The sequence below is a fragment of the Poecile atricapillus genome, chromosome 26 (assembly GCF_030490865.1).
Source record: "Poecile atricapillus isolate bPoeAtr1 chromosome 26, bPoeAtr1.hap1, whole genome shotgun sequence".
In the NCBI taxonomy this organism is placed as follows: Eukaryota; Metazoa; Chordata; class Aves; order Passeriformes; family Paridae; genus Poecile; species Poecile atricapillus.
In genome coordinates this window covers 2,162,105-2,188,898 of record NC_081274.1, presented here as the reverse complement: position 1 = coordinate 2,188,898, position 26,794 = coordinate 2,162,105, and the positions used below count along the sequence as shown (strand labels likewise).

General features: G+C 47.5%; 1 protein-coding gene and 1 pseudogene across 3 annotated transcripts; one reads left to right on the top strand and one right to left on the bottom strand.

Annotated features, from left to right (window-relative positions):
- LOC131588506 (zinc finger protein 850-like) overlaps positions 1 to 26,794 on the bottom strand; it is a 398,523-nt pseudogene that overhangs the window by 224,629 nt on the left and 147,100 nt on the right.
- On the top strand, positions 3,795 to 15,457 carry LOC131588572 (zinc finger protein 239-like). Of its 3 annotated transcripts, none has more exons than XM_058857521.1 (2): positions 3,795 to 3,911; positions 14,398 to 15,457. In XM_058857521.1, exon 2 carries the CDS (start codon positions 14,398 to 14,400, stop codon positions 15,205 to 15,207), a length of 810 nt encoding a protein of 269 aa, XP_058713504.1. In that variant the 5' UTR covers positions 3,795 to 3,911; the 3' UTR covers positions 15,208 to 15,457. The 3 variants fall into 3 exon arrangements, with proteins under 3 accessions (XP_058713504.1, XP_058713503.1, XP_058713502.1); XM_058857520.1 differs by having other exon boundaries at positions 3,797 to 3,911; positions 14,371 to 15,457; XM_058857519.1 differs by having other exon boundaries at positions 3,799 to 3,911; positions 14,278 to 15,457.

Sequence of the window (26,794 nt, the reverse complement as noted above, 5' to 3'; positions counted from 1 at the left end):
TTTTGCTGGAAATAGAAGCAGCAGCACTACCTAAATCCCATTTAACTGAAAAGTGTGCAGTGCTGGCTGTGCCAAGTGAACTCTAACATATAACACAACTGACCATTTGTTACAACCTGGCATTATTTTGGTTTGGTTTATTATATTTACACATTCAAAAGACAAATTCTGCCTTGCTCAGAGTCTGTGAAGCACAAACACATTTTATGAATATATAGTATCTAAATGGTGTGTTACAGTTGTGTTATGTGCATTATAAGTGTTAAAAACATGTAGCAGTTTTTTTTCACAGAAACTTATATTTCCGTATTTTTTAAATATGTTTGTTTTCCAATATTTTGTATAGTAAATATAAATGGTTTTGACTAAATGTTTTATTTATTTAACAGCAAAATTTTTTCTAGAAGAACCCCCTGTTAATTAAAGCTTTATTGATAAATTGCTAACTGAAGTTGTGTAAAAAGTAACTTTTATTGTAGTTGGCACATCTCTGGAGCTTTAGTAGTTTAAATTAAAAGAAAAAAAACATAACTGACTAAGAGAGAGAGAGATAAGACAGTGCTGTGAAATCTGTGCCATCCTTGAAACAAGCAGAGTTGAAGTGGCTCATAGGAACCTTATGAGGCCAAGGGTAGCAGTGAGACCAAACGTGTCAGTGACCAGACCCCAGGGTATAAACTTTGCTACCAAGAAGAGCGGCACCTCGGCCCTTGGCTGCAGCCCAAGGGGCCTTGAGGAAGGTAGAGAGTGATAACTCCTGAGGATTATTTTCACTGTGTTCATTAAGATACCCTTGGCAACTGGCCAAAACCATAAAGCAGGATGGGACAGAATCCAAAAAAATAAGAAAGAAACAAGCGATATTAAAACAAGCAGCACAAAAGCAAACAATGAGCAAACAAACTATGCAAAAACAAAATCACAATAATTCTGATCCATGTGACAAATGCAAACAAATTGACAAATACAAAAACAAGATAAAATCTATGTTTGTGGCACATCCATATGTTAATGCTGCCTGTTACAATCACAGTAATTTTATAAAAGTATAAAAAAAATCTCAGGGAAAGAATTAGAGAAAATTAATAAGTAGTGTGAACAGTTGAAACAGCAGTATAGCAACTGAGATTGGCCAACCTTAACTAAAATATTTTTGTAAGTTAAATGCAAGAAGTAGTTACAGAACTAAAATTATTTAAATGTTAAATTTGTGAAAGACTTAAAATAGCTAAAGTGAGAGTCTAGCTCCAGACCAATTTTTAAAATGAAATCTTACTCAAACTTCCAAGACATTAAAATAACCTGGAAGATAAATTTTGAATCATCAAATAATTAAAACGGTTTGTATCAGATAACAATACTAACACCTGGCCACCAAAAACTCCTGCTGGATATTAGAGAATGACAAAAAGAAACTAATTGTAGGATAACCATGTTGATTTGTGCTGGTATAAAAGTTCTGGAGCTAACCCTTACCAATCCATAAGTGACCTAAAATTCTATTTGGAACAACCAGGTACAACAAGTAACAAATGGAAAGCCCCTGATAGAATATATTAAATTTGTGAGTAAAGAGCATATAGTGAATTACCTCAAAGGTGGAGAAGAACCTGTATCTTAAGAGTTACATGACCCTCCTTCTTCATTATACCGAGGTCCAGGAGCAATATGTTAAGTACACCACTTTATGAAACATTAAAAAACAATAAAAGAGACTTGAACCTTGACTTTCCAAAAGCAAGAAGAAACCAGAAATGAAGACAAATGGCCTGCAGAGAGATGACCCAGCCACTTGAGCTGCAGATGGATCTTAGAGATACAGAAACCAAATCTATCTATTGAATCAGTTCATAAAGCTGCAGACAGTAGTTAAAGTTGTTTCAAACCACACCTCTACTGCCCTAAAGCTGCTGGCCAAGCAACATTCACAAATGTGAGCATTTGTTTATCAAAACAGAATTACCCTGGACTATTTGTTAGCTGAAGAAGGGGGAGTTTGTAGAAAGTTTAACAAATCTGAGTGTTGTATAAAGATAAATGATTATAGAAGAGCCATCACAAAAATTGCTAAAGATATATATACAAGTTCAAAAATAGAATTTTATTTTGAAGACTGATTAGTGAGATAACCTAAGAAGTACTTAGTGGAAAAAGTTAAAATTTATGGCATAGTGTTTTATATTAAGATTATTGTTTCTATTTTGTATAATTTCATGCCTGATTAGACTAATCCATTCAGTAATTCAAGGAATACTGAACGAAAAGAAACTATAATAGCTCAAAAAAAAAGTTAACTAAATTTGAAAGAGAGTGCAAAAAGCTTGATACAGCATGAAAAATGTTAAAAAATTAGAAATGAAAATAAAGTAAATGCAAGAAATGAAATTATGGAGAAAAAAAATAAGATTCAAGTTTATGTTTTTTTTTAAAAAAGGCATGAATAAATGTAATCAAAAGGAGAAATGGGGTATTAAAATAAATGGAATTGATTCGTGCTGACTAAATTGTAACTATTTGGAAAGTTATTATTAGAAGCAACCAAAAGAATCAGTGTTACAAGGCAGATGTACCCCTTTGCAGATGTTACATGTTAAAATTTAGGTACAGGAGGTAGTTTAGAAGATAAGTGATGTCTCAAGACCAAAACGTCCTTGAGATGGACAAAATTAGAACACCTTTAGGCATTGGGCCTAAAAATCAGTAAATATCAGACTAATGAGTAGAGTAACATAACACAACGCTTAGTACGCACACACAAACCTGTAAGGTTATCCAAAGGACAATGAGGAAGAGGAGAAGCCTTCACCAAAAGACCCCCAAAAGAAGACTGAAGACCCCCTAACAACAAGTGAAGCATGTGCCGTGAAGAAAAGTGACGTAAAGTCAGAAAAATTTGAAATAGGAGGAAATTTACAGGAAGCATTAATGAATATGTATAAGCATACACTATATCAGTTTAGCTTGAAGTGCTTTGCTCTGTACGTGAGGCAGGGTGAGGAAGCCGTACCCCGGTCGGTTTTGCTTATGCTTTAATCATACTTAATTACTGGCAAATTATAGATATAAATTGTAATTTTTTGCTAAATGATATTCTTTTACTAAACTGTATTCTTTTATTATATCAAATTACTATTCAATTTACTAAATTGTATTCATTTTTAATTAAACTACCATTAACCCAAGGGACCTAGCTGTCAAAATTGTAATTTCATTGATAACAACGGGAGAGGCGGCGGCGGAGCTCGGAGGCGGCCCCAGCCATCGCAGGTGGGAGCCGCGCTCGGTTCTGCGGGGGCTCGGGGCTCGCTGCGGGCCCGGGAGGGGGCGGCAGGGGGCTGTGGCGGGTGGCTTGTGCCGTGGCAGGCCCGTGTTGGCCCTGGGCTGAGGGCGCTGCGGGAGCGGCTGCCCGCGGTCTCCTTGCCGCTGGGGCCTCGGCAGGAGGCGGTGGCGGAGCAGCGCTGGCTCGTCCCGCTTCGTGTCGGGAGGCCGGAGGTGGCTGCGCTGTGCCCGGGACGCTGCGCTGGGGCCACCTCCGAGCTCCGCCGCCGCCTCACCGGGCTCCGGCCGCTGCTGCCGCCGCTGCCGGGCCCGCACAGACGCTCCGGCAATGGCGACTCTCCTGCCCCACGGCCGCCCTGGGGGCGCCAGCGGGGCCGGGCTTGTCCCCGCTCTGCCCAATCAGCGCGCGCCAGAGCCACGAGTGACGGCAGAAGCAGCCAATCGCAGCCAGCGGCGGGCTCTGCACACGGCACGGACTCTCCTTGGGGTGAGCTCCGCCATTTCTCGGCAGCCGGGGCTGAGGAGCGGCCCCGGCGCTGGGCCCGGCCCGGGCAGGAGGCCAAGGAAGCGCCGCTGCGCTGAAGCGCCGGGAGCTCGGGGTGCCCGGGAGCTGAGGGCGCTGCGAGCTGGGGGTGAGTCCGGGATGGAGCAGGGCTATGCCGGAGCGAGGCCAAAACTCTGTGACTCTCCTTCCTGTCCCGGGCGGGGAGCAGAACACACAAGGAAAGGCTCGGGGGTCTGGATGAGGGTGGGGACAGTTCAATCCTTGGTCACGGGCACAGCACACCTGATTTGGGGAAATTAATTGAATTTATTATCCAACATGTCAGAGCAAGAAAATGAGAAGTAATTCCTCCGGAAATCCATCTTCCCCCCAGCTGTCCCTCCTTCCCGGGCTTAACTTTGTGCCCCTCTCCGTCCCCCTCCCCGCCCAGAGGCACAGGGATGGGGGTCACAGTCAGGTCATGTCAGTGCCTCCCCCTGAGGGACAGGAATCCTTGTCCTGCTGCAGCCTGGGGTCCCTGCCAGGGGCCAGAGTCCCTCAGGACCAGGCTGCTCCAGCGGGGATCGCCAGGGGGATCCCCGAGTCCGGCCAGGAGCCACTTCCATGGCTCTGCAGGGGCTTCCCCCGGGCTCGGGGCCTCTCTCAGGCACCCCCTGCTCCGGCCCGGCCTCATTGCCCCCCTCACCCCCCCATGCAGCGAGTGCCCGGGCAGGGAGATCCACGATTTTCACGGGGCTGAATCTTGGAGTTTCTGAGCTTTATTGGTCTAAACGTTGGTGTTTTGTTTTTTTGTGGGGGCAGAATCTTTGTATTTTGGGGGGATATCAGATTTTTGGTGTTTTGGAAGTTTTTGATCTGTCTTCGTTAGCATTCAGGAAAACACATAATTGTAGATTGACTGTATGCAGGTGTTTTATTGAAGCGTGGGGGAACTAGAGGTATCAGCAACCCAAATCTAGTTCCGTTGTCTTTGTCCAAAGTGCACATATTTCTACAATTTCAGCTGTAGCAGTAATCACTGTAACAACCTTATCAATATTGTTTCATTAATATTGCTTCATTAACTTTGTCCATATTGCTTCATGAGAGTTAGCTCATCCTTGCACGAACATGTCCGAATCTTATCTCTGGGTGGGTATCTTGGAGACCCCAAGTACCAGTTCCCGTTACCGTAAACATTTCAGCTTGCTAGACCATCCCTAATACCAAGCATTCTTGTGGCCTACCTCTACATGATTTTAAGAAACATTTTCAGAAACATTTAACCCCATAGTAACATATTTCCCCCCTTTGAAAGTATTTCACTTTACTATAATAAGTGTAATGCTTTCACTATATACAGTCCTTTTTCTGAGATTATACTTGATGTTCATCTTGGAATCCACAGTTGTCGTAAGCGTTGTTACACTATGGAGGACTTGGAGATGACAAATGTGGATGTCGATCTCTGTCCTGTGTCAGTGCCTTTATTATCTTCTGGTTCCAGGATACTCTTTTCTTTATCTCTCCTTTCAGAACTGCACAGATTAACCAGATTTCTAAGAACACAATTAGTAGGATTATCAGACTCTCAAGAATAGATTTGATCCAGGAGCTCACATTCCATCCCAACCCTTCAAAAATTTTATCTAATCAACTTGTTGTTAGATCTTCCCTCTCTTTCTGTGCTTCATGTTCTTTTTGTTTTAATGGGCTAATGTTGTGTTCTACATCTGCAGTTCCATTTGGGATGTGGATGCAGCAGTGATTATTGAGAGACCGCCAGCTCTTCACCGGTCTTCACAGAAGTAATTGTGAATGCCACTTTATTTCTATCTTTAGCACACTTTTATAGGGTTCTACAGGGTCTGCAGGCAGAGCAAGTTACTATTGGCTAACACACACAGTTTACATTTTTTCTCTTACACACAGGGATATTGTTTTGCTTTACTCTCTCTTCAGCATGAAGGTTTCAAGGACTTTAGCTCTTAATATCATGACTTATTTCAAAGGCTGGTTTGTGCATACAGGCCTTTACTAATATATAAAATATAGCAACAAGTGATCAATTTGTCCTTTTAGGTACCCGCATACTCCGTCTTCATTCAACAATAACATATCTAAAGCCAATCTGTTTTGCAGGGTCATTTTAGTCGTGGCTTGTAATTGTACATTTTGCTCTCTAAATCCCTCTTTGGTAACTCTTGCCAATCTTTCTACCTGACCTGTAAGTTTGTACAAGATCTTTCTATTGTTATAATTTGCTATTGGACCAAACAAGGATTCCAGCGCCCACTCAAATTTTACACTGGTGGAGGTTTCCTGCCATCTTTCTTCATCTTCAGCTTTGTTTTCCTGAAATTCTTATCTTCTCCTTATTTGCAGAAGTTCATGCTCTCCCTTGAATGGGGACCTTTTCCAAGTTGGGCATAAGGTGGGGAGGCCTAAAGTAATCTCTTTTACTTTTTCACCTACAGGCAAATGTGTTGTCCAGGTGCCATCACTTGCTGCCCATCCAAATTGGCCTGGACTCTGAATTGTACTTGTGCTCCATATTACCTTTTGGATCACTTGTCCTATCTTGTCATTTATTTCCCCTTGTTTATGTTTGATTCCTCTGCAGGCACATCCAATTTGCAGAGCTACCACTAGTGGTGGCATTTGTTTTATTTATAAGTATTTGTTTTATTTCATAATAAATATATTTTATTATAAGTATTTGTTTTATTTTATAAGTACAGTCCTAAGTTTTGTTCCATACCCACCAATTCACTTTGTCTGCCTCCATTCTACTACTGGTTGCAGTGTTCCATACCCCTGGATCTGTTTCATTTTCAGAGCCTTCCCACTTAATGCACCAAGGGCTATCTGCCATAGATTGGAATTTCTGAAGCACACTCACTGACCATGCACTGTCCCAAGCTTCAGCCCGATCTTTTCCTTCCTGTCCTTCACACTTCCACTTTGATACTGAAATCTTTTCTTTAATGACCTTTGCTATCTTTTCATAACACCATCCATAATTCCCTAATCCCCCATCCCAGCCTAGTTTTGGTTCATACTTTCCTCCATTTTCATGACAATCCCATGTAGATGAATACTTTGGCTTCACAGCATTTTCAAACACTGTCTTATTTTGGTACTCGTAATCTATTTGCAATACACAGCTCACATTTTCATTTTTATTCTTTTGTATTTCAGGAAATTTTGATGTTATAATTCCCCAATTTATTGGGTCTCCTGCTGCCTTTGGTATTGGCAGACAGGCAGTTATTTTGCTGGTGTTTTGCATGTTGGCAAAATCTTTCATTAATGCAATCATCCCATTTTCTGTCTGAATAGTATTAGAGACTTTTATCACTTGTGTTTCTGGCTGCACCCCCACATCCCTCTTCATTCTAAAACGAAGAGTTGTCAGCTGATCCTTTTGTATTTCACATCCCAAGGTAACAGTGATTCCAACTGATGGCAGTGAAGGCCATAAAATAATCACCATTACAGTCACTAGCAACCTACACATTTGAAACAATCAAACCCGCTTTATCTGCAGCTTTGTTGGCCCTACAGTTTGTGCAGTCCACAGTGCAGGGGAAACCTTCTTCACTCTGGTGTAATGTATGCAGGGATCCAGTCCAGCTCCTTTGACTGCTGTCAAGGTAGTTAACAGTACCTGATAGGGTCCATTCCACCTTTCTTTTAATGGTTCTTCCTTCCAGCTTTTAACGTACACTTCATCTCCCGGGGGGATGTCATGAACTGGATTCTCAAGAGTCAGCGGCCTGTTCCACACAAGGGTGCTCCGAAGTCGAGCTCGAGCTTTTCCAAGAGACAGAACATAATTCTACACCTCTTGCTTCCCTGTAACATGTACATTTGGATTAGGTTGAGGGGATTCATATGGTTTCCCATCCAATATCTCATAAGGACTGACTGACATCCCGCTTCTAGGCTTTATCTGAATCCTCAGCAGTGCTATTGGTAAAGCTTGTGGCTGCTGCAATTTAGCCTCTTGGCATATTTTTCTGATTTGCCTCTTCAATGTCTGATTCATCCTCTCCACCTGTCCACTGGATTGGGGTCTCCATGGTGTATGGAGATGCCAAGCTATTCCCAGTAACCTACTCACCTCCCTCACTACTGTGGCTGTGAAATGTGGGCCCCTATCTGATGATATTCCTAGAGGCACCCCAAATCTTGGAATGATTTCTTGCAGTAACCACTTGACTGTCTCTTTTGCTTGATTTGTGCAACAGGGAAGAGCTTCTGGCCATCCTGAAAATGTGTCAACCCCTACTAATAGATATTTGTATTCTCGTGTTCTTGGTAATTCTACAAAATCTACTTGCCAATAATCTCCTGGTTCTACTCCTACCCGAATTTTCCCTAATTGTGCCTGTCGTCTAGCCACTGGATTGTTCTTTAAGCAAATTTCACATTTTGACATTACTGATTTTGCCATTGTTGACATCTGTACTGAAATTAAACTTTGTTTTAACAATTTCACCAGTGCCTCTGCACTCCAATGACATTTGTTATGTTTAATTTGTAGAACTTCTGTCATTATCGAGGGGGGTACCACTACTTGTCCCTGTGTAGTCACATACCACCCTTCTGAATTCTTCTGTGCATTCAGTGAGCATCCCAATTTCACATCTTTTATTGAACATTTTGGTTCTGGGGGTAAATTGAATTGAGATACATTAGTTTTTAAAGGTATCAATGCCATTGCAATTTGTACTTCTCGAGCAGTTTGTTGGGCTGTCCAGTCTGCTTTCTGATTTCCCTCATGAATTTTGGAGCTTCCTGATTGGTGAGCTTTGCAGTGCATGATTGCTACTTGCTCAGGCTTTTATACTGCTTTTATTAATTGCAGGACTGCATCTTGATGTTTAATGTGTGTGCCTTGAGAAGACAGCAGTCCTCTTTCTTTCCACAGTGCCCTGTGTACATGCACCACTCCAAAAGCATGTTTTGAATCAGTTCAGATATTTACTTTGTTCCCTTCACTCATCTCTAATGCCCTGGTTAAAGCAACCAGTTTTGGTTGGGCAGATGTGTTTGCTAGTAAGGAAGAAAGCTGGATTCAAAAGGTTAGCTGTCTTTAGTGTGACATCATCCTGCAAAGTTGGGATTAACTGGAATTTCATCATCCTGCTTGGAGATAGCCAATGGCCCCCCTTTTGTTCTAAAACAGTGGTCACCATGTGTGGCACATAGACATCTGTGTGTCTCCCCATCATGAGTTTCCTGGCTTCTTGGATCAGCATCACAGTGGCTGCAACTGCCCGCAGGCATGAAGGCCATCCGGCACTCACGTGGTCAAGTTGTTTGGAAAAGCAGCCTACCAGCCTTTTCCAGCTTCCCAAATGTTGGGTCAGCACTCCCAGTGCTGGGTGTGATCTTTCATGCACAAACAGCTGAAAATCTTTGGATAGATCAGGCAATCCTAACACCTGAGCTGTTGTCAATGCCTCCTTCAGTCTGAGGAAGGCCTCCTTCTGTGGTCTGCCCCAGGTAAGCGGTTGTGTCTTCTGGGCTTCATACAGGGGCTCTGCAATTAGTCCATAGTCCATGATCCACAGGCGGCACCGCTCTGTCATCCCAAGGAAATCTCACAGCTCATGTAGGTTCTGGGGTTCTGGAATGGCACAAATGGCTTGAATACGATTAGTACCCAGCTTACACTGTCCTTGTGAGATTTCACACCCCAGGTAAATCACAGTCTGCTGGGAAATTTGTGCCTTTTCTTTAGACACCTTATATCCTCCCATTCCCAGCTGATTTAAAATTTTCAATTGTTACCTTTATGCAGTCTGTTGAGATGTTAAACACATCTCTGCTGAGTGGTGGAAAAGAAACATTAAAATTCCTTTCCCCAAGGCAAAGGCAAACCTAGTGTGACGAGAGAAATAAGTTTTTAAGCCATTTTAAAGTTGGTCTGTTCTGCCAGCAGCTAATCCTGGGCAGGGCAGAGTGTGAGTGTAATTGAGAGGCAGAGTGGAATTGTCCCGGTGCCTTCCCCAGCAGCTGTGGCGAGGGCAGGCACAGAAAGGGCTGAAGCTGCAAGAGTGAGAGCAAGGATTGTCCCGCAGTGGCTGGAGATGGCAAAGGAGGGTGGCCAGGCCGAGGATTTGAGCAGAGGATCTGTGGGCAGGCCCAGGGGCTTCCCCCGCTGGGGAGCCCTGGCTGCTGCTGCGTTGCCTTCAGTGCAGGCTCAGGGCTGGCCTGTTTAATATTCCCTTGCAATTCAGATTTCTGAGTCTGGAAGAGCCATGGCTGGGGCATCAATTATTTTATTTTTTTCATTTTGTTAAGTTTTTTTCTCTTTCTTATGTCCACCCCGTAACATTGAGAATATCTGGGAGTAAAAAAGTCACACAGTGTCGTGGCTAGAAGAGAGAATCCTCAATCCAGCTCCTGCAATTCCCTGTTAATGATAAGAATAATTTCATCTCCATTTTAGTCCTGGGAAATGTTATTTCTGAGATTCCCTGGACCCTCTCAGGGTCAATATACCACAAGCCTTCAGTCAAAATAGGTCTCAAATATTTAAACATTTTCTCCACTATTTGAACTTTTCTGTCAGATACTCAAAGCTGCTTTTTTGCCTGCAAATGAAGCCATTTCACAGAGACTTCCTCTACCTCTTCTCCTTGTCCTCCTGACTGGATCAAGCCATCCACATCCTGCATTAAGCCAGTCCCTGGGGGTGAGGTCAATTCCTTTGATATTTCCTGCAAGGCTTGCCCCAATCAGGCCGGTGCTTCCGTGCATCCCTGCAGAAGGACCGTCCATGTCTTGAGCATTTTCCCTTCTACCTCTTGTTGCCAGCCCAAGGCAGAATTGTGTTTGCATCCTCTGGGAGTGGGCAGATCCCCAGAAAGCATCTTTTGCATCAAGTTCTGAATGGCAGCAGTGTGAGGAGGGCCCCTGGTTCAGGATGGTGTAAGGATCTGAGAGTGTGGGGTGCCTCAGTTTCATCATCTCATTTCTTCTTCTTGGGTCCTGCAGCATTCTGTGGATTCCATTGGATTTCTTGTTTGGCAGGATAGGAGCATTCTAGGGAGCCATCCCTGGCTCCCCAAGCCGTGCCTTGAGCAGGACTCACAGACAGGCTGTGAGCCCTTCCTTCCCTCCCTTGGAACAGGGGATTGCTTTTCGACACCTCTTGTCCTGGTTGCTTCAGGGAAGTTTGGAGAGGCTCCATATCTAATTTTGCCAATTTCCCTGGGGCTGCCCACACTTGTGGGTTCACTTCAGCCTAGGCTCTGCCAGACATTTGACACAGAGGTACAACAGAACCAGCCTCTGTATCACCTTTTGCAATATTAATTTGCATTCTCAATTTAGCCATCAAATCCCTTCCCAGTAAATTATAATCACAATTGTGAGCAAATAAAAGCTCCTGCATTTCAAACCCATGTCCCACATCTGCTAATAGTGGCTGAATAAAACATTTCCACTCATCTTTCCCACTTAGTGCCTTAATTAAAATATTCCTTAATAATTTTCCTTCCTTAGGTCTAAGATTCTGAGTGGATGGAGAGGCCTCTGTGTCCATCAGGAAAGGTCTCCTCTGGATCCAGAGCCACCCTGGATGTTCCCAAGGGCTGCAGTGTGGTGGGTCCCTGGTGGAATGGGAGCTGTGACAGCGCTAAGAATCCGTGTCCATCAAGGGCTGGACTTGCTGGTGCTGAGGGTGCTCCTGTCTGTGCTTGCAGTGTCCTTGTGCCCTGCAGCTGGAAGGCTGATTCCTTGCCAGGGGCTGTTTGGGTGGGCTGTCCCCTGGCCAGGAGGGCAATGCCTGTGCCAGGTGCTTGTGGCCGAGGGTGTCCCCTGGGTGCTGGGGCCCCCTTGGGCCCTGGGCTTGATCCCTCAGGGGCTGTAGGAAGTGTGCCATGGCCTTTGCCTTCAGCTTGGCCTTTTGCTCATCCCTTGCTGCATTCAGCTGCTGAGCCTTTGTGAGCAAGTGCTGCAGGGGCTTCTTGTGGCCCTGCTGCAGCCCCCCTCAGTGCCTGTGGGTGCTCATCGTGTGGCAGCTGCTGAGCTTTCTGCAAAATCCTTCCTTTCTCCAGGGACCCAGCACAAAATGCTTTCAAGATCATGTGGATCCTTGCAGGTCTAATCCTCATTTCTGAGCTGTTCCTTCCTGGTGCTGGCTGTGCTGAGGCTCCCCTCCCCAGCCCGTATCCCAGAGCCGGTCCCTGTCCTGCCGCAGTGTCCAAAGGCGGCCCCCCCGGCGGGCAGGGCCGGCAGCTCCACGGGGCCGGGCAGCGGCCGGGGCGTCCCGCAGCCTCCTGGGGGCCGGGGGCCACTGCCGGCCCTGCCCGGGGGGTGCTGGGGTCAGGCAGCGCCCGGCGCTGAGCCCCGGCTGCCCCACAGCCCCGGCCCGGCCCCACAGCTCCCCACAGGCCCCCAGCCCGTGCTCCCGGTGCCGCAGCTCTGCGCCCGCTCCTGCTGCTCCCAGCTCAGAGAAACCCCCTGAAATCCTGACCTCCTTCTTTTCCTGTCCTGGAAAACTGGGATACAAAGGATCTGAGTCAGCTGGCAAATTCTGAGGAGAAGACCCTTCTGAAAAACATCCCAATCCTCAGTATTTTTTTCTCTTCCTCCTCTTTTCCATCATCCTGTTTCTTACCCCATAGATTGCTCCTGCTGCTTCTTGCCTTAAGCACATTGCTGCACACTCCCCTTCAGCCAATCCCTTCCCAGCACACCAACACCATCCATCCCCTGTGGTCTAAATCCCTTCTGGACTTCCCTTATTGCCCCGCTGGGTGTCCATGTCCCTAGTTAGCTCTGGGAGAATGTGCAAACGACCTCCACATGCTCCCAAGGGACCCTTGAGAGATATTTTGGGATCCTCATCCCTTTTGCTGGGACCCCATTCTGGCTTTCCCTTTTGTCCCCTCCCTGGGTGCCCTGCCATGTTTACTCCCCGAAGATGCCACTGGAGTCACTGCTGAGATTTTCAGTGCTCTCTCCCTGCTGACTCTTGAGAGCCCCCCTGATCTGTCACTCGTCTGTCTCCTGCTCACTCTCGGGTACCCAATCAATCCCCGGTGCCGCCGCCAGCCGAGGGAGCCGATCCCCCAAACTGGGTGAGGCACCTTCAGCTGCACTCAGTGCCCGCCGGCCCGGACAGTGGAAGGAATTGCGGAGGAGCCCCAAGGTGTGTGGAAAAATTGACATCCCCAGAGGTTTCTGTCCACAAGGAAGACAGAGGAGTCCTGTAACAGTAATTTCATTCATAAAAAAGGATGAGGCCCTGGGACATTTCTAATGAGATTTCTCCAGTTGTTGGCAGACAGAGCCTCCTTTTCATCCTAATTTTCTTGGCCACATCTCCCTCTCCCTTTCCCCATTGGCTGAAGTACTGGAGAGGTACAGACTTCCCATTGCACCTCTTTCATACCCCCTTAATATGCACCCCACTTTTGTTTAGCCAACGATATTGATGGCTGTGTTAAGTCTTTGTTGTTCTTCTGGAAGTTCATGAATTTAGCAGGACCTTGGCTGAGCAGCAGTCTGTGTCATCAATTAATAACATTTTCTGCAGCTCATGGTTCCTCCTGTCCCTTCCTTATGTCCACGTCCCTGGCCCTATGTGCAATGAGGTTGACGGGATCAGTTTGTAAAGAGCCTTTGTTGTTGTTCCTTTGCTGGGGTTCCCCCGTTTTGGGGCCATCCCCCCTGGAGCAGGGTGTCCCCCCTTGGTGCAGGCGCAGGGCTCAGGCAGGGCTGAGGCAATCAGAGCGGCGCTGATGACTCATCAGTGTCCAGGCAGAGCCGCAGCTGCCAGCGTTCCCCAGCTGGAGCCCAGCTGCGCCCCTCCCCCCCGGGCCTTGGCGCCCCCCTTGAGGGGAATTTGGGGAGGTGGGAGGGGGGAGCGCCAAGGCCGGGCCCCCCCGCGCTGTGGTGGCGGGAGCGGCTGCAGTGGGGAGCGAGTGCGGGCGGAAGCGGCCGAGAGCCCAGCGCTGCCCCAGGCCGAGCTGGCCCAGCTCCATCCGTGCCCCTGCGGTGGGATGCTGTGGGACTGGGAGGGAAGAGGGAGGCGGCAGTGGGTGCTGGGCCTGGGGGCAGGAGGAGAAGGGAAGGAGAAGCAGGGTTGAAGACAAAAATGGTCAAAGATGCACATGAGAGGAGAAGGTGGGATTGTGCAGGAGGAGGAGGAAGAGGAGTGTGAGGAAGAGTTGGGACCCAGGAGGGGGAGGAGGAGCAGGAGGAGGAAGCAGCACAAGGTTCCACCGTCCCTGTATGGGCAATCCCAGGAGTGTTGCCCTGTCCACATTCAGTAGGTGACTGAGGAGCGAGATCCGCACTTTTCACAGGGCTGAATCTTGGTCTTTCTGAGCTTTATTGGGCTAAATGTTGGTGCTTTGTCTTTTTCAGGGGCTAAATCTTTCTGTTTTGGAGGGAGTTTTGCCTGATTTTGGTGTTTGGGTAGTTTTTGATCAGTGTTTTGATGTTTGGTGGGTGTTTGGGCTGAATCTTGGTGTTTTGGTTTGTTAAAGACACAAGATGCCCAATGACTTTCTGAGATGAACTTGGGCAAGGAGGAACCCTCAGCCCAAGGTGCTCTCCTCTCTTTTTTTCCTCCTAATCAGGATTTTTCATTCCCAAACTGTGTCCAGATGGAAGAGGAGGAGGAAAAGCCCTGGAGATGCTGCACAAGGAGGGGCTGCAAACCCAGCCCAGGGAGCTGCGAGGAGGAAAAATCCCCCCAGTGCCAGGAACACGGCCAGAGATCCAGCCAGAGCTCAGAGCTGGGGGAGAAGCCCCACAAGTGCTTGGAATGTGGGAAGGGCTTCAGAAGGAGCTCTGACCTGATCCAGCACCAGAGGATCCACACTGGGGAAAAGCCCTACGAGTGTGGGGAATGTGGGAAGAGCTTCAGCCAGAGATCCAGCCTGAGGAATCACCAGAGGATCCACACAGGGGAACGACCCTATGAGTGTGGGAAATGTGGAAAGAGCTTCAGCCAGAGCTCCAACCTGAGGAGTCACCAGATGATCCACGCTGGTGAGCGGCCCTATGAGTGTGGGAAATGTGGAAAGAGCTTCAGAGATATCTCTCACCTGATGACACACCAGGTGATCCACACCAGGGAACGGCCCTACACCTGCTTGAAATGTGGGAAGAGATTTGGTCTGAGCTCCACCCTGAGAAAACACCAGCGCATCCACACTGGGGAGAGGCCCTACGAGTGTCCCGAGTGTGGGAAGAGGTTTCGGACCAGCACCCATGTCCTCAGACATGAGCGGATTCACACAGAGGAGAGGCCCTTCCGCTGCCCCGACTGTGGGAAGGGCTTCAAGCAGAACGGCCACCTCACGGTCCACCGGCGCATCCACAGTGGGGAGAGGCCCTACGAGTGTCCCCAGTGTGGAAAGAGCTTCTCCAGGAGCTCTCACTTGACCCAACACCAACGGAGGCACCAGTAAGGGAAGCCCTGCGAGTGCCCCGAGTGTGGGAAGAGCTTCGTGCGCTGCTCCAGCTCCATCCCCCATGGGAGGATCGGCATTGGATGATCCCCAGTGACCCCCGTTGGGCAGAGCCCTGGTGATCCGTGGTCCTGGTGATCCGTGTTGGGAAGACACCTGGCTGGGAGGCTCCACATCTTCCTGGCTCCCTGTGGGCACCTGGGTGAACGCCAGGGCAGGACCATGCATTGGGACACAGACCAACAATGGGAATTCCTTAAGGAGAGTGGATTTGTTGACTTTCAATCCTAGAGAACCTTTTCCTGCTGCCTCAGGAGCTGTGTGGGGAGAGAAAAGGGGGTGACACCGGGCTTGGGGGGCCCGAGGGGAGCACACACGCTCTGTGTGGGGGGGAGGACACGACCCCCGGGACCCCCCCTCATGTTCCTGCGCAGGCAGAAGCCGAGCCCCAGTGCCAGGAAGACGAAGCCCAACACAGAGACTCCAATCCCCATCAGCCTCTTGCTGTGGGCAGCGTTTGACAGCATCCCTGGAGGGTCTGCAGGGGTCAGGACCCACAAAACCTCTCACAGACACCCCAAGCCCCTCCAAGCACCCTCCCAGTCTCCCCCAGCCCACCCAGGACCCTCTGAAACCTCCTTTGGAGTAATTAATTTTAAAAAATTAAGAATTTTAGAAAATTTGGAGATCTCAGCTAGAGACAGGCCTTGCTGGAACTAGTCAGAGTTAATGATTAAGTGAGAAGCAGGATTTGAGATAATCAACTTGGGACTGAGGTAAAAAATTTCTTGTCATTGTATGTTTGTTCAGCTGTGCTTATAATGAGAAAAGAGAAACTGATCAACGGGTTCAGGAAGATCACAGACCTTACATCTGGAAACCCATTTCAAAGTCACAAGGGAGGAAACTGGAGTTGTACCAAATGTCATTTGTAATATCAACCATTGTAAAGGTAGAAAGGTGAGAGTGAGGAAGGGCGGTTTTCCTTCATCTCTTGATGACCACTCCGCACCAAAACGACCCCCTCCTCAAATTAGGGAGCCAACCACGCAGGTGTAATGACATTTTAAACTGATTACAGTGCATTTTAATCCAAAGTGGGGAATGGGAAGTGTTAGCATTATGAGTATGTATTAGTATTTTGGAAATTGAAGACTTTTGTAAATAAATAGACACTGGAATCTTTTGTCAACTTGCAATGTGTATTAAGGGGTGACTCCCGCACTCGCCCAGTGCTGGGATTAAACATCCACTTTGTAACTTTAAACTGTTGGAGAGGTTTTTTGTCCATTAACAGATTGATGTTGATACTGGATCAATATCACTGTTTTGGTAAATCACTGCCAGTCTCTTCCCAGCCTCCCCAGGACACACCAGAGCCCCTCCTGTTCCTCTCAGGATCCCACAGCCCCCTCCCAATTTCCCCCCACTGCCCCAGGACCCCCAAACCCTCTCCCAGTCCCTTCCAGCACCACCAGGACTCATCAAGACTCCTCCCAGTCTCTTCCCAGCACAACCAACCTCATCCCAATCCCTGCTTTCCACTGCCCAATCTCCTTCCAGCTCCTCCAGGCTCACTCAAATCCCTCCCAGTGACACCCAGCACCCCCAAACTCCCTCCCATTGTCCACCAGCACCCCCAGAACCTCATCCCACCCTCCCCAACATCCTTCAAACCCCTTCCCAGCCATTCTTGACCCCCTAACCCCTCTCCGCAGTTTAAACCAGTCTATCTGAAACTCCCTCCCAGTTCCTCCCAGCACACCCCAATCCCCCTCTGGGCCCCCCCAGTGCCTCCCCCGCTGCCCCCGGCGCTGTGGGGGCCGGGCCGTGCCCCAGTGCCGGCTCAGGGGGTGCTCCAGGCTGACGTGCTCCACCTGGCAGCTGGAGCTGAGCCCGCATTGCCGGGGGCGGTTTCCAGCAGCACCAGGAGCTGCTGGCTCCAGTCCCCGCTGGGGAGCACGGCAGTGGTCAGCACGTGGCCCGAGAGCTGCTGCTGGCCCTGGGAGCAGCTCAGCTGGATGTGGGCAGGGGAGAAATCCATCAGGGAGCAGAGCAGGCGGCCGGGACCGGGCTGGGAGCTGGAGGCCACCAGCGAGATGGACACGCTGGGGGCCCTGGGAGAGAGTGGAGAGGAGTGGTGTGGCATTGAGAGGGACTGGGAATGGACTGGGAGGGACTGGGGTGGCACTGAAGGAGATGAGAGTGGATACTGGGACACTGGAAGAGTGCGTGGACGTCTGGGAGTGGAGTGGGAATGAACTCGGAAGAGACTGGGAATGGGCTAAAAAGGAGTGGGTGGGACTGTGGTGGCACTGGGCGGGACTGTGGTGGCACTGGGCGGGACTGTGGTGGCACTGGGCGGGACTGTGGTGGCACTGGGAGGGACTGTGGTGGCACTGGGAGGGACTGGGAATGAAGTGCGCGGCACTGGAAGGCCGAGTCCAGCGCGGGGCTCTCGGCTCTGTGGATCTGCCCGGCAACTGATGAGTCATCAGAGAGACGCGCTCTGATTGGCTGAGGAGCGGCAGATCCACGGAGGAGCGAGATGGAGAAGCGGGGTCACTGGGAGTGACTGGGATGGAGTGGGAGAGGCTGGGATGGACTGGGAGAGCCATGGGAGCCACTGGGAGGCCCCGGGGATGGGCAGATGGAATGCTGAGGGCTCTGGGATTATTCCCAGAGTGGTTTGGGGTGGGCCTCTCCCTGCCCTTGTCTCGACCCACGAGGATTTGGATTTGTTTCAGTTCAGTGGAATTCATGGTGATTTGGGAGGAGCTGGAGCAAAGCAGCTGGAAAGCACAGTGGGCTTGACAGGGACTGAACCAGGGCAGGAGTTGGGGCTGCCTCGAGTGAGCTCTCACAGTGTGAACCTTCATGGGGTCTTTCTAAGGGAATTTTGTTGAATTTTTACATTCATTATTAAAAAGCAGAGTCGCAAGTGGAGCTCCGCTGTCAGCTTGAAATGAGGGGATGGAACGTGGGCACTGGGACTTCTGTAACCTCAAGTTGTTCCTTGATACTGGACACTTTAGCTTTGGCAATCTGAAGCCCTTCAGCAGCAATGGCTCTGCCACCCCCTGGTTTCTGGCTCAGACCCAGCTCGGAGCTTGGACAAGGTCTGGGCTTTGTCCTCTTGAGCTTCAGGAGCCTCCCGGGAAGCACCAGCCCTCCCCAGCCCACCCTTGGTAGGACTTTTTCTTTTCTCTCTGCTGACGATTTTATCCCCAAAACTGCCGTGGGAACGTTGTATCCAAGCACATCCTCCAGCCCTGCACTTTCCTCCTGTGAATTCCCTGTGCAGGGAATGTGTCTGTGCTTTTCCCTGCTCTGTTCACTGACAAACAAACCTGAGCCTGTGGGACTGTCAGAGCTCCTTCATGCAATGAAATCAGGTTGTGTTGATCATGGCCTGTTCTGGAGGAGCTTTTCTTGGTGTGTCTTGTGCTGCTGGAAATGACACAAGAGCCAGGAGGGAACAGAAGCTGCTGCTGCCCGTTGGCTCAGGGCCAGGGAACCAAGTTGTGCTCCCGTGCAGTTGGGCCCTGCTGGAAGCAGAGCCGCCTTTCCCTTGAGCAGCTCAAGCTTGTGACAGCTCCAAACAGGAAACCTCAGCAGAAAACTCTTCCTCCAAACTCAGCTGCTTTCCCTCCTGCAGCTGTTTGGGAAAGAGCCTCAAAGCACAGACTCTGCTGGGAGCCATTGGTGCATTTCCTCCCTCCCGGCAGCAGCAGCAGCTCCTGAGCCCTTCACGGGCTCCTGTCCCTTCACAAACCCTTCAGCTCCCTTTGAACTCTCAGCAGTCACTAACATATGCATTTCTTTCATATTTAAGCTGCATTTAAACTTCTCTTTTTCTCTCCTCTCTATCTGTTTTAGTCTCCTCTTTACCTCCTTTAATCCCGTCAGCACCAGTAGGATGGGGATGGAGTCTTGGGGTGGGTGTGGGATGAACTGAGGATCCAGCAGAGAAGGGCAAGGCAGAGGGGAGAGGACTCAGCCAACCCTTCTCCTGCTCTCTCCTCCCCCAGGGTGCAGCTAAAGCAAGTCAGACTGGAAAGGATCCCACAAATGCTGTGTTCTCCTCCCTCTGAGCTTGGCTGGGGATCCTCAGCTTCAGCCTGGTGCAGTGCCTTAGATTCGCTAATTTGAGTTTTTTGGCTAAAGCACTAAATAATGTGGTGGGTTTAGCGCTGGCTGAAATCTCCAGGGCACTTACTCATTTCTCACTGTGAGATATGGATCAGGAGAAGGGCAAAACAGGCTTAAAACTTACAAGGAATAAAGAAACTTTATTAACAGGACTACAATAAATAAGAAACCAGAATAAGACTTTCAGAACGCCTTTCCTCTCCTGAATAACTTTTTTTTTTTTTAAACTGACAGCATAGAGATAGAACTTGGGATGTTTAAACAATATTCATTACACAATAGTTTTTTATTAGTTTTTGTAGGGAGAGTAGTTTTTTCTTGTTGAATCATGGAGACTTTTTTACAAGAAACAGGTTTTTTGTGTTTTTTTATTTTTACAAAGAGCAGCCATCTGGGAAAAAATTTTTCTATTGTGACATTTTTCTCATTTTTACAGCCCTCCTAGAGGTGTGTCTATGGGTTATGAATTCATGGGGTGTTATTTTAAGGATGAGTTGTTTGAAGGCAAATGTTTTGCTTTGTTTGTTTTTGTGTCTTGGGAAACAGAAGTTTTCTTTTTTCTCTCCCTGGGGGCAACGGCCATTTTATTGTTTTGTTTTTTTTTTCTGTTCAAACTTTTTATGGGATTACAGTTACTTTAACATTTGTTTGGTTTCATTAATGGATGCTTTTGTTTAGATTTACAGTTTGAATACTTTATTTTTTTTTTCATGAATTAAAGGAGATATTTTACTACATCATTGTTTATTTCTATGTTTTTACTAAAAGAATATTTTTGTTTCAATTACCATTTTTTCATTACTTTTCGATCTAATGTTTGACTTCTTTTTTTACTGACTTTGATGTTTTTATGATGTTTTATTGCGTGTTGTTACTCTGTCCTTTTCTGTCTCTGGAGAGATGAACAAGGTTTGTAGGTCTCATCTGTGTATTGAAAGGGTTAACATCTTGCCCAGGCTCATAATCTTCCTAGTGTTCCAAATAAATAGGTACTGTGAGGGATACATATCACAGGTGAGCACCCACTGCACAATCTGCTTTGGATTAAATCCCATCTCCGTCTTCATCAGCTCACAGTCACTGTGACACTATTCCTGCATGGAAGAAACAGGCTGGGATGGCCCTTTCTGCTTTTGGTCCTTTTATTGGCAAATGAAATATTCTATTTGAAAACATTCAAAGCCTGGAGTTTCTTTGTATTTTCCCCTGCAAATGCTGCCAGCCGAGGTTCCCAAGTGTCTGGTTCGTGTTTGTGTGCACAGAGCAAAGGTGTCAGCCTGTGTCCGTGGCCCGGGTGTCTGTCAATGTCCATTGAAGCAGACGGCTGGAAGGGGGCTCTGCCCGCCCTGCGCTGCTCCGGGGCTGGGGCTGGGCTGGCAGAGGCTGCAGAGCGCTCTGAGAGGCACCGCCTCAGCCCCGGCCGGCATCTTGTGCATGGTGGCACCGCCTCAGCCCCGGCCGCCATCTTGTGCATGGTGGCACCGCCTCAGCCCCGGCCGGCATCTTGTGCACGGTGGTGTTGCCATTTAATTCAATAAAATGCAATATTAAGATAGTAGCAAACGTTAACAGTTAGCATTAGTTGACATTAGTAGTAGTCATGCTAAGGCTTGGTAGGCCGCATGTAACCTGCAGATGAACTGTATAGCAGATATTGCAATGTAAGCAGTGTAACTAGGAGATAATCTAAGGAATGTACCTGTTGGCAGAATTTAAAGGTTAAAGAGATAATCGTACCAAGTAGTGAAAGTTTGTGATGATGAAGAAATCATGTAGAAAACATATAAAAACCCTGTGATTTTTCTGTGAAATGGGGCTCTGTCTTTGGACGCTAGTCCACAGGCTCCCGGGCCCTCAATAAAGCACCGCATAAACGACTTCGGTTGTTTGTGTTTTCTTCGGATCGGGCAACAGTTTTCTGGCGACCGCGGCAGGACTCCGAAGGTGACTGGGGCGGTTCGCGTTCTGATCCACTCCACGCCGGCACCGAGTGATTCTCGGGGAGTCATCGGTTCGTGCCCGGCCCCCGCACCTGGCGGACGACTGCGAAAGGTAAGCCCGAAGGTGCTTTATTTTCTGGTTCTGGTTTGGGTGCCTGCTCGTAAGACGAGGCTGCGATCCTCGCAGGGTTGGGCTAAGACGTCTGGGTGGTCTGGGGAGCCTAGGCGCCGGCTGTCAGACGCGGCGAAAGCTGCGCAGGTCCGGCACTTGCCCCTCGCGGCATCGGGTAGCGGCAAGTGGGATTGGTCTGGTATTTATCTGGTATTAAGTCTCTTTTGTCACTGTATGTGGTTTGCTTAAAATTTGTTAAACTGTAAATATTGATTGTGGTTTTGTATATTGCTGCTTGTTGGTTGATATGAGAGTGTGGTGTTGAATTATTGTTTAGGTGTCTGTAAGTTGTTGCTGCTAAAAGTGAAACTACCTCAGTATTGGAGAGATTGTGTGTGAGTGTGTGGTATGATAGATTTTGTTGGGCTGTCAGTATTGATTGTGGTTTTTATTATTTCGTATATTGCTGCATATTGGTTGTTGCTATTGGTTACCGAGTTTTTGTACGGCTGTAAGGTTTAAAATGGCATTTAAGGCACTTAAGTTTATGGTTCAGTCAGATAAGTCTATGGTTCAATCTGATAAAGGTATCCCAGAAAACACCCCTCTGGGATGTTTACTGAAGAGGTGGAAAAGTGAAGGGTTTTTCCAGGAGATGAGTAAAGATAAAATGATTGATTATTGTAATCATTGGTGGCCTGAATATAAGCGAGAAGGGCCGTCATGGCCAGAGAATGGTACTGTGGACTTTGACACCATAAATTCGTTAATGCGCTATTTGGAGGACAGTGAAAAATGGGATGAAATACAGTATTTAGACTTGTTCCATTTACTGCGTCGTAAAAAGGAGTGGCAAACCGAGTGCGGAATAATGGTACTGGAGATGAAAGAATCCGAGTGCGGGGGGGAGAGGTGCTGTAAAAAGGAATCTAAATGTGTGCGGTGTTTAGCTTTAAAATCCCGGACAGAAGAAGATTTGTCTTTTCTGGTGTCACCAGGCGCGCCTTCCACTGCACCCCTCCCTTCTGCTTCACCCCTTCCTACCGTTTCACCCCTCCCTTCTGCCTCACTTCGTCCCTCGTTGTATCCGCCGTTACCTGAAAGTAGTTCGGAGGAGGAGGATGGGGAGGATGAGGAGGCGACAAACATTACAGTGGCACCAGGGAATGCTAAAAAGGTTGCTATACGTCTTCCAATCCCTTCCCCGCGAAATACTCCCCTCGCAGCACGAACTAGACAGGGACGTAAAAATCATGGGGGACCCCAGTTAATCGCCCCTTTAAGGCAAGCGGTGGGACCCCAGAAAGAGAAAGTGCTTGTGAAAGTACCCTTCTCCCCAGGAGATTTGGTGATTTGGAAGCAGTCAGCAGGAAATTACCGTGAGAATCCTGAAAGAGTGGCACGGGTGGTTAAGATGATTGTTAGAACTCAGAACCCGGACTGGAATGACATGCAGGTTTTATTAGATACCCTAATGGATTCTACTGAGAAAGGGATGGTGTTGCGGGCCATGAAAGAGCGTGCTCGGGAAATGATTAGACTGTATCGAGTCGGGGAAACCGTGGATGACTTGGTTCCGAGTGATGATCCGGGATGGGACCCGGAAAAGGCTGAAGGGATGGAATCTATCAGGGCTTACCAGGAGTTGTTGGTGGACGGAATCAGGACCGGGATGCCTAAAACACTAAATTGGTCGAAGTTGTATTCGGTCAAGCAGGATAAGAATGAATCTCCTTCGGCATTTTTAGAACGCCTTAAGGAGACTGCTAGTCGCTTCACTGATTTGGATATCGACAGTGAAGCAGGAAAGTTGCAGCTTGCTTTAATCTTTTTGGGTCAGGCACAGGAAGATATACGTAAGAAACTGCAAAAATTAGAGGGTCAGGATACTCGGGACTTAGATAAAATACTAGAAGTGGCTTGGAAGGTTTATAATAACAGAGAAAAAGAAACGGCCAAGAAACAGCAGGCAAATCTATTAGCTATAATGCAGCAAGCCGGTAATAGAGGAAGAGGCAGAGGTGGTTTTGGGCGCGGTTGTAGCTCTGGATGTGGCAGGGCAGGATTCCAGAATGTCAATTTCGGGGGACGGGGGATGGCCCCTCCTGGTCCCCAGCAAGGAGGGATTGCTCCCAATCAATGCGCGTTCTGTCGTCAGATAGGACATTGGAAAAATGAGTGCCCAGTGAAAGCTGGACTGGGAGGAATGCCAGTGAATGGATCAACAGGTTACCCCGTGACTCCGGAAGGTGGTGCCCAAGCATTTGTGTTAGGGAATTATCAGAATCAAAGCTGACTAGACCAGGACTTAAAGGTCAGGATTGATATTGATGGGAAAGAACAAGAATTTATTGTGGATACGGGGGCAACACATTCAGTTCTAAACAAAAGGTTGGGACCTATTAGTGATACTACCATACAGGTGGTGGGGGCAACGGGACAATTAGAAGAAAGACCCTTCTTACAACCATTAAATTTGAGATTTGGAGGAAAAGAATTAGACCATCAGTTTTTGTATATGCCTAATTGCCCCAAGCCATTGCTTGGCCGAGATTTGTTGTCATCCTTAAATGTCAGAATTATATTTGAAAATGGGAGAGTAAAATTAGAGGTTCCGGGAGAAGAAATTGCTAAATTGTTTGTAATAAAAGAAATTGATCCTTCTCCTATTCCTATTGAAGTAGATCACGCTGTGGTACCTTGGGTATGGGAGTCGGGGAACCCGGGGAAATCAAAAGCTGCCCAGCCGGTGGTAGTAGAATTAAAAGAAGGTGCTCAGCCAGTGAGAATAAAACAATACCCAATCAAATTAGAAGCTAAACAGGGTGTCGCTCCTTTGATAACTCAGTTTTTAGTACAGGGAATTTTGCAGGAATGCGAATCAGATTTTAACACTCCTATTTTTCCAGTTAGGAAACCGAATGGTAAGTATCGGCTAGTGCAAGATTTAAGGGCAATTAATAATATTGTCAAAGACATTCACCCAGTGGTTGCCAATCCATATACTCTATTAACATCTGTGTCAGAAAAATTTAAATGGTTCTCTGTTATTGATTTGAAAGATGCTTTCTTCTGCATCCCTCTGGCATTGGAGAGTAGGAAATATTTCGCATTTGAATGGGAAAATCCTGACACTGGAAGGAAGAGACAGCTCACCTGGTCTCGACTGCCGCAAGGATTCAAAAACAGCCCTACAATATTTGGAAATCAATTAGCAAAGGAATTAGAAGAGTGGAAAACTGCTGAGGTAAGAGAGTTACCCTCCTCTTATGTTGTTCTCCAGTATGTGGATGATATCTTTTTGGCAACAGCAGAAAAAGGATTGTGCCTGAAATTGACTATTGCTCTGTTGAATATGTTGGGCCAGGCTGGCTACCGAGTGTCAAAAGAAAAGGCACAGCTGATAAAGGAGAGTGTAATATACTTGGGATGTGAGATCACCCAAGGTCAGAGACGATTGGGAGTCAATCGAGTGGAAGCTATTTGTGCTATTCCCCTTCCCAGGAACCATCAGGAACTAAGGTCTTTTCTGGGAATGGTAGGATGGTGCAGGCTGTGGATTCTGAATTTTGGACTTCTAGCTAAACCATTATATGAAGCTCTGAAGGAACCGCAGTTGAGCTGGGATCGACAGAGGAAAAAGGCCTTTGAAGACTTGAAACAAGCCTTGAGAGAAGCTCCGGCATTAGGCCTTCCCGATTTAAATAAAGACTTTCAGTTGTATGTAAATGAAAGACAGAAACTGGCACTGGGAGTGCTAGCTCAGAGACTTGGTTCATGGAAACGCCCGGTAGGGTATTTTTCGAAACAACTAGACACGGTAAGTGCTGGCTGGCCGTCATGCTTGCGGGCAGTTACGGCCACAGTGATCCTCATCCAGGAAGCCAGGAAATTAACTTTGGGCAGGAAAATAGAGGTATTTGTACCTCACATGGTACTGGCGGTCCTGGAACAAAAGGGGGGTCACTGGCTTTCATCCAGCAGGATGCTGCAATACCAAGCAATCCTGAGAGAACAAGATGATGTGGATCTAAAAGTGACTAATCATGTTAACCCAGCAGAATTTCTCCGCAGTGAGCAGGAAGAAGGAGAGTTAGCACATGACTGCATGGAGGTGATTGAACAAGTGTATGCCAGCCGAATGGATTTGAAAGACGTTCCAATGGAAGACCCGGATTGGGAACTGTTTACCGACGGGTCCAGCTACGTAGAAAACGGTACCAGGTATGCGGGATATGCAGTGGTAACAGTTGCCACTGTAGTGGAAGCAAAGGCCTTGGTCCCTGGAACGTCAGCTCAGCGAGCTGAGATCATTGGACTCACTAGAGCCCTAATATTAAGTTCCGGGAAGAAAGTGAATATTTGGACTGATTCTAAATATGCTTTCGGGGTTGTACACATTCATGGTGCCTTGTGGAAAGAACGAGGGTTATTGAACTCTCAGGGAACTACCATCAAATATAGAACTGAAATTCTAGCCTTGCTAGATGCAGTACACCGACCTGAAAAGGTTGCAATAATGCATGTGAGAGGTCACCAGAAGGAAGAAGGAAAAATATATCGAGGAAACAGATTGGCTGATGTTACAGCACGAGAAGTGGCCAGAGAAGTGTGGACCCAAATGGCCCTGATACCCACTAAGGTGAGTCCTGTAACTCCACATTTGGCTCAAGAACCGAAGTACTCCCCGGATGATGAAAAACTAGCATCACTGCTGAGAGCACAGAAGAATGCAACTGGATGGTATGTAACAGCCATGGGACAAGTTGTGATCCCCACCCGAATCATGAGAGCCATTTTAGAAACCGAACATAATAAATGCCATTGGGGAGCAGAAGCATTGGTAAAATTTCTAAAAAGAGAAGTAATTTCTAACCAGATGTTAACATTGGCAAAACGGGTGAATGCCATGTGTCCCACTTGTTTGAAGAATAATCCAATAGTTAGGAAGCAGATCCAGTTGGGGAAATTACAAGTGGGACCAGAACCAGGAGACTACTGGCAAGTAGATTTTTCAGAATTACCAAAAGCACAGAACTTCAAGTATCTTTTAGTGTATGTATGCACTTTCTCAGGATGGCCTGAAGCCTTTCCTTGTCGAACCAATCAGGCAAAGGAAGTAGTCAAAACACTGTTGAAAGAAATCATTCCAAGATTTGGGGTACCGCTAGGACTGTCATCAGATAGAGGCCCACACTTTGTAGCAGGAATAGTACAAGAGGTGGCCAAGATGTTAGGTATATCTTGGGACTTACACACCCCTTGGCGACCTCAGTCAAGTGGCCAGGTAGAGCGGATGAATCAAACAATTAAGGGACAAATCAAGAAAATTTGCCAAGAGGCAAAAATACAGTGGCCACAGGCACTGCCATTGGCATTGCTC

Excerpts from the sequence above, each read along its gene's own strand:
- LOC131588572 (XM_058857519.1), top strand. The coding sequence starts at position 14,305 with ATGAACTTGGGCAAGGAGGAACCCTCAGCCCAAGGTGCTCTCCTCTCT.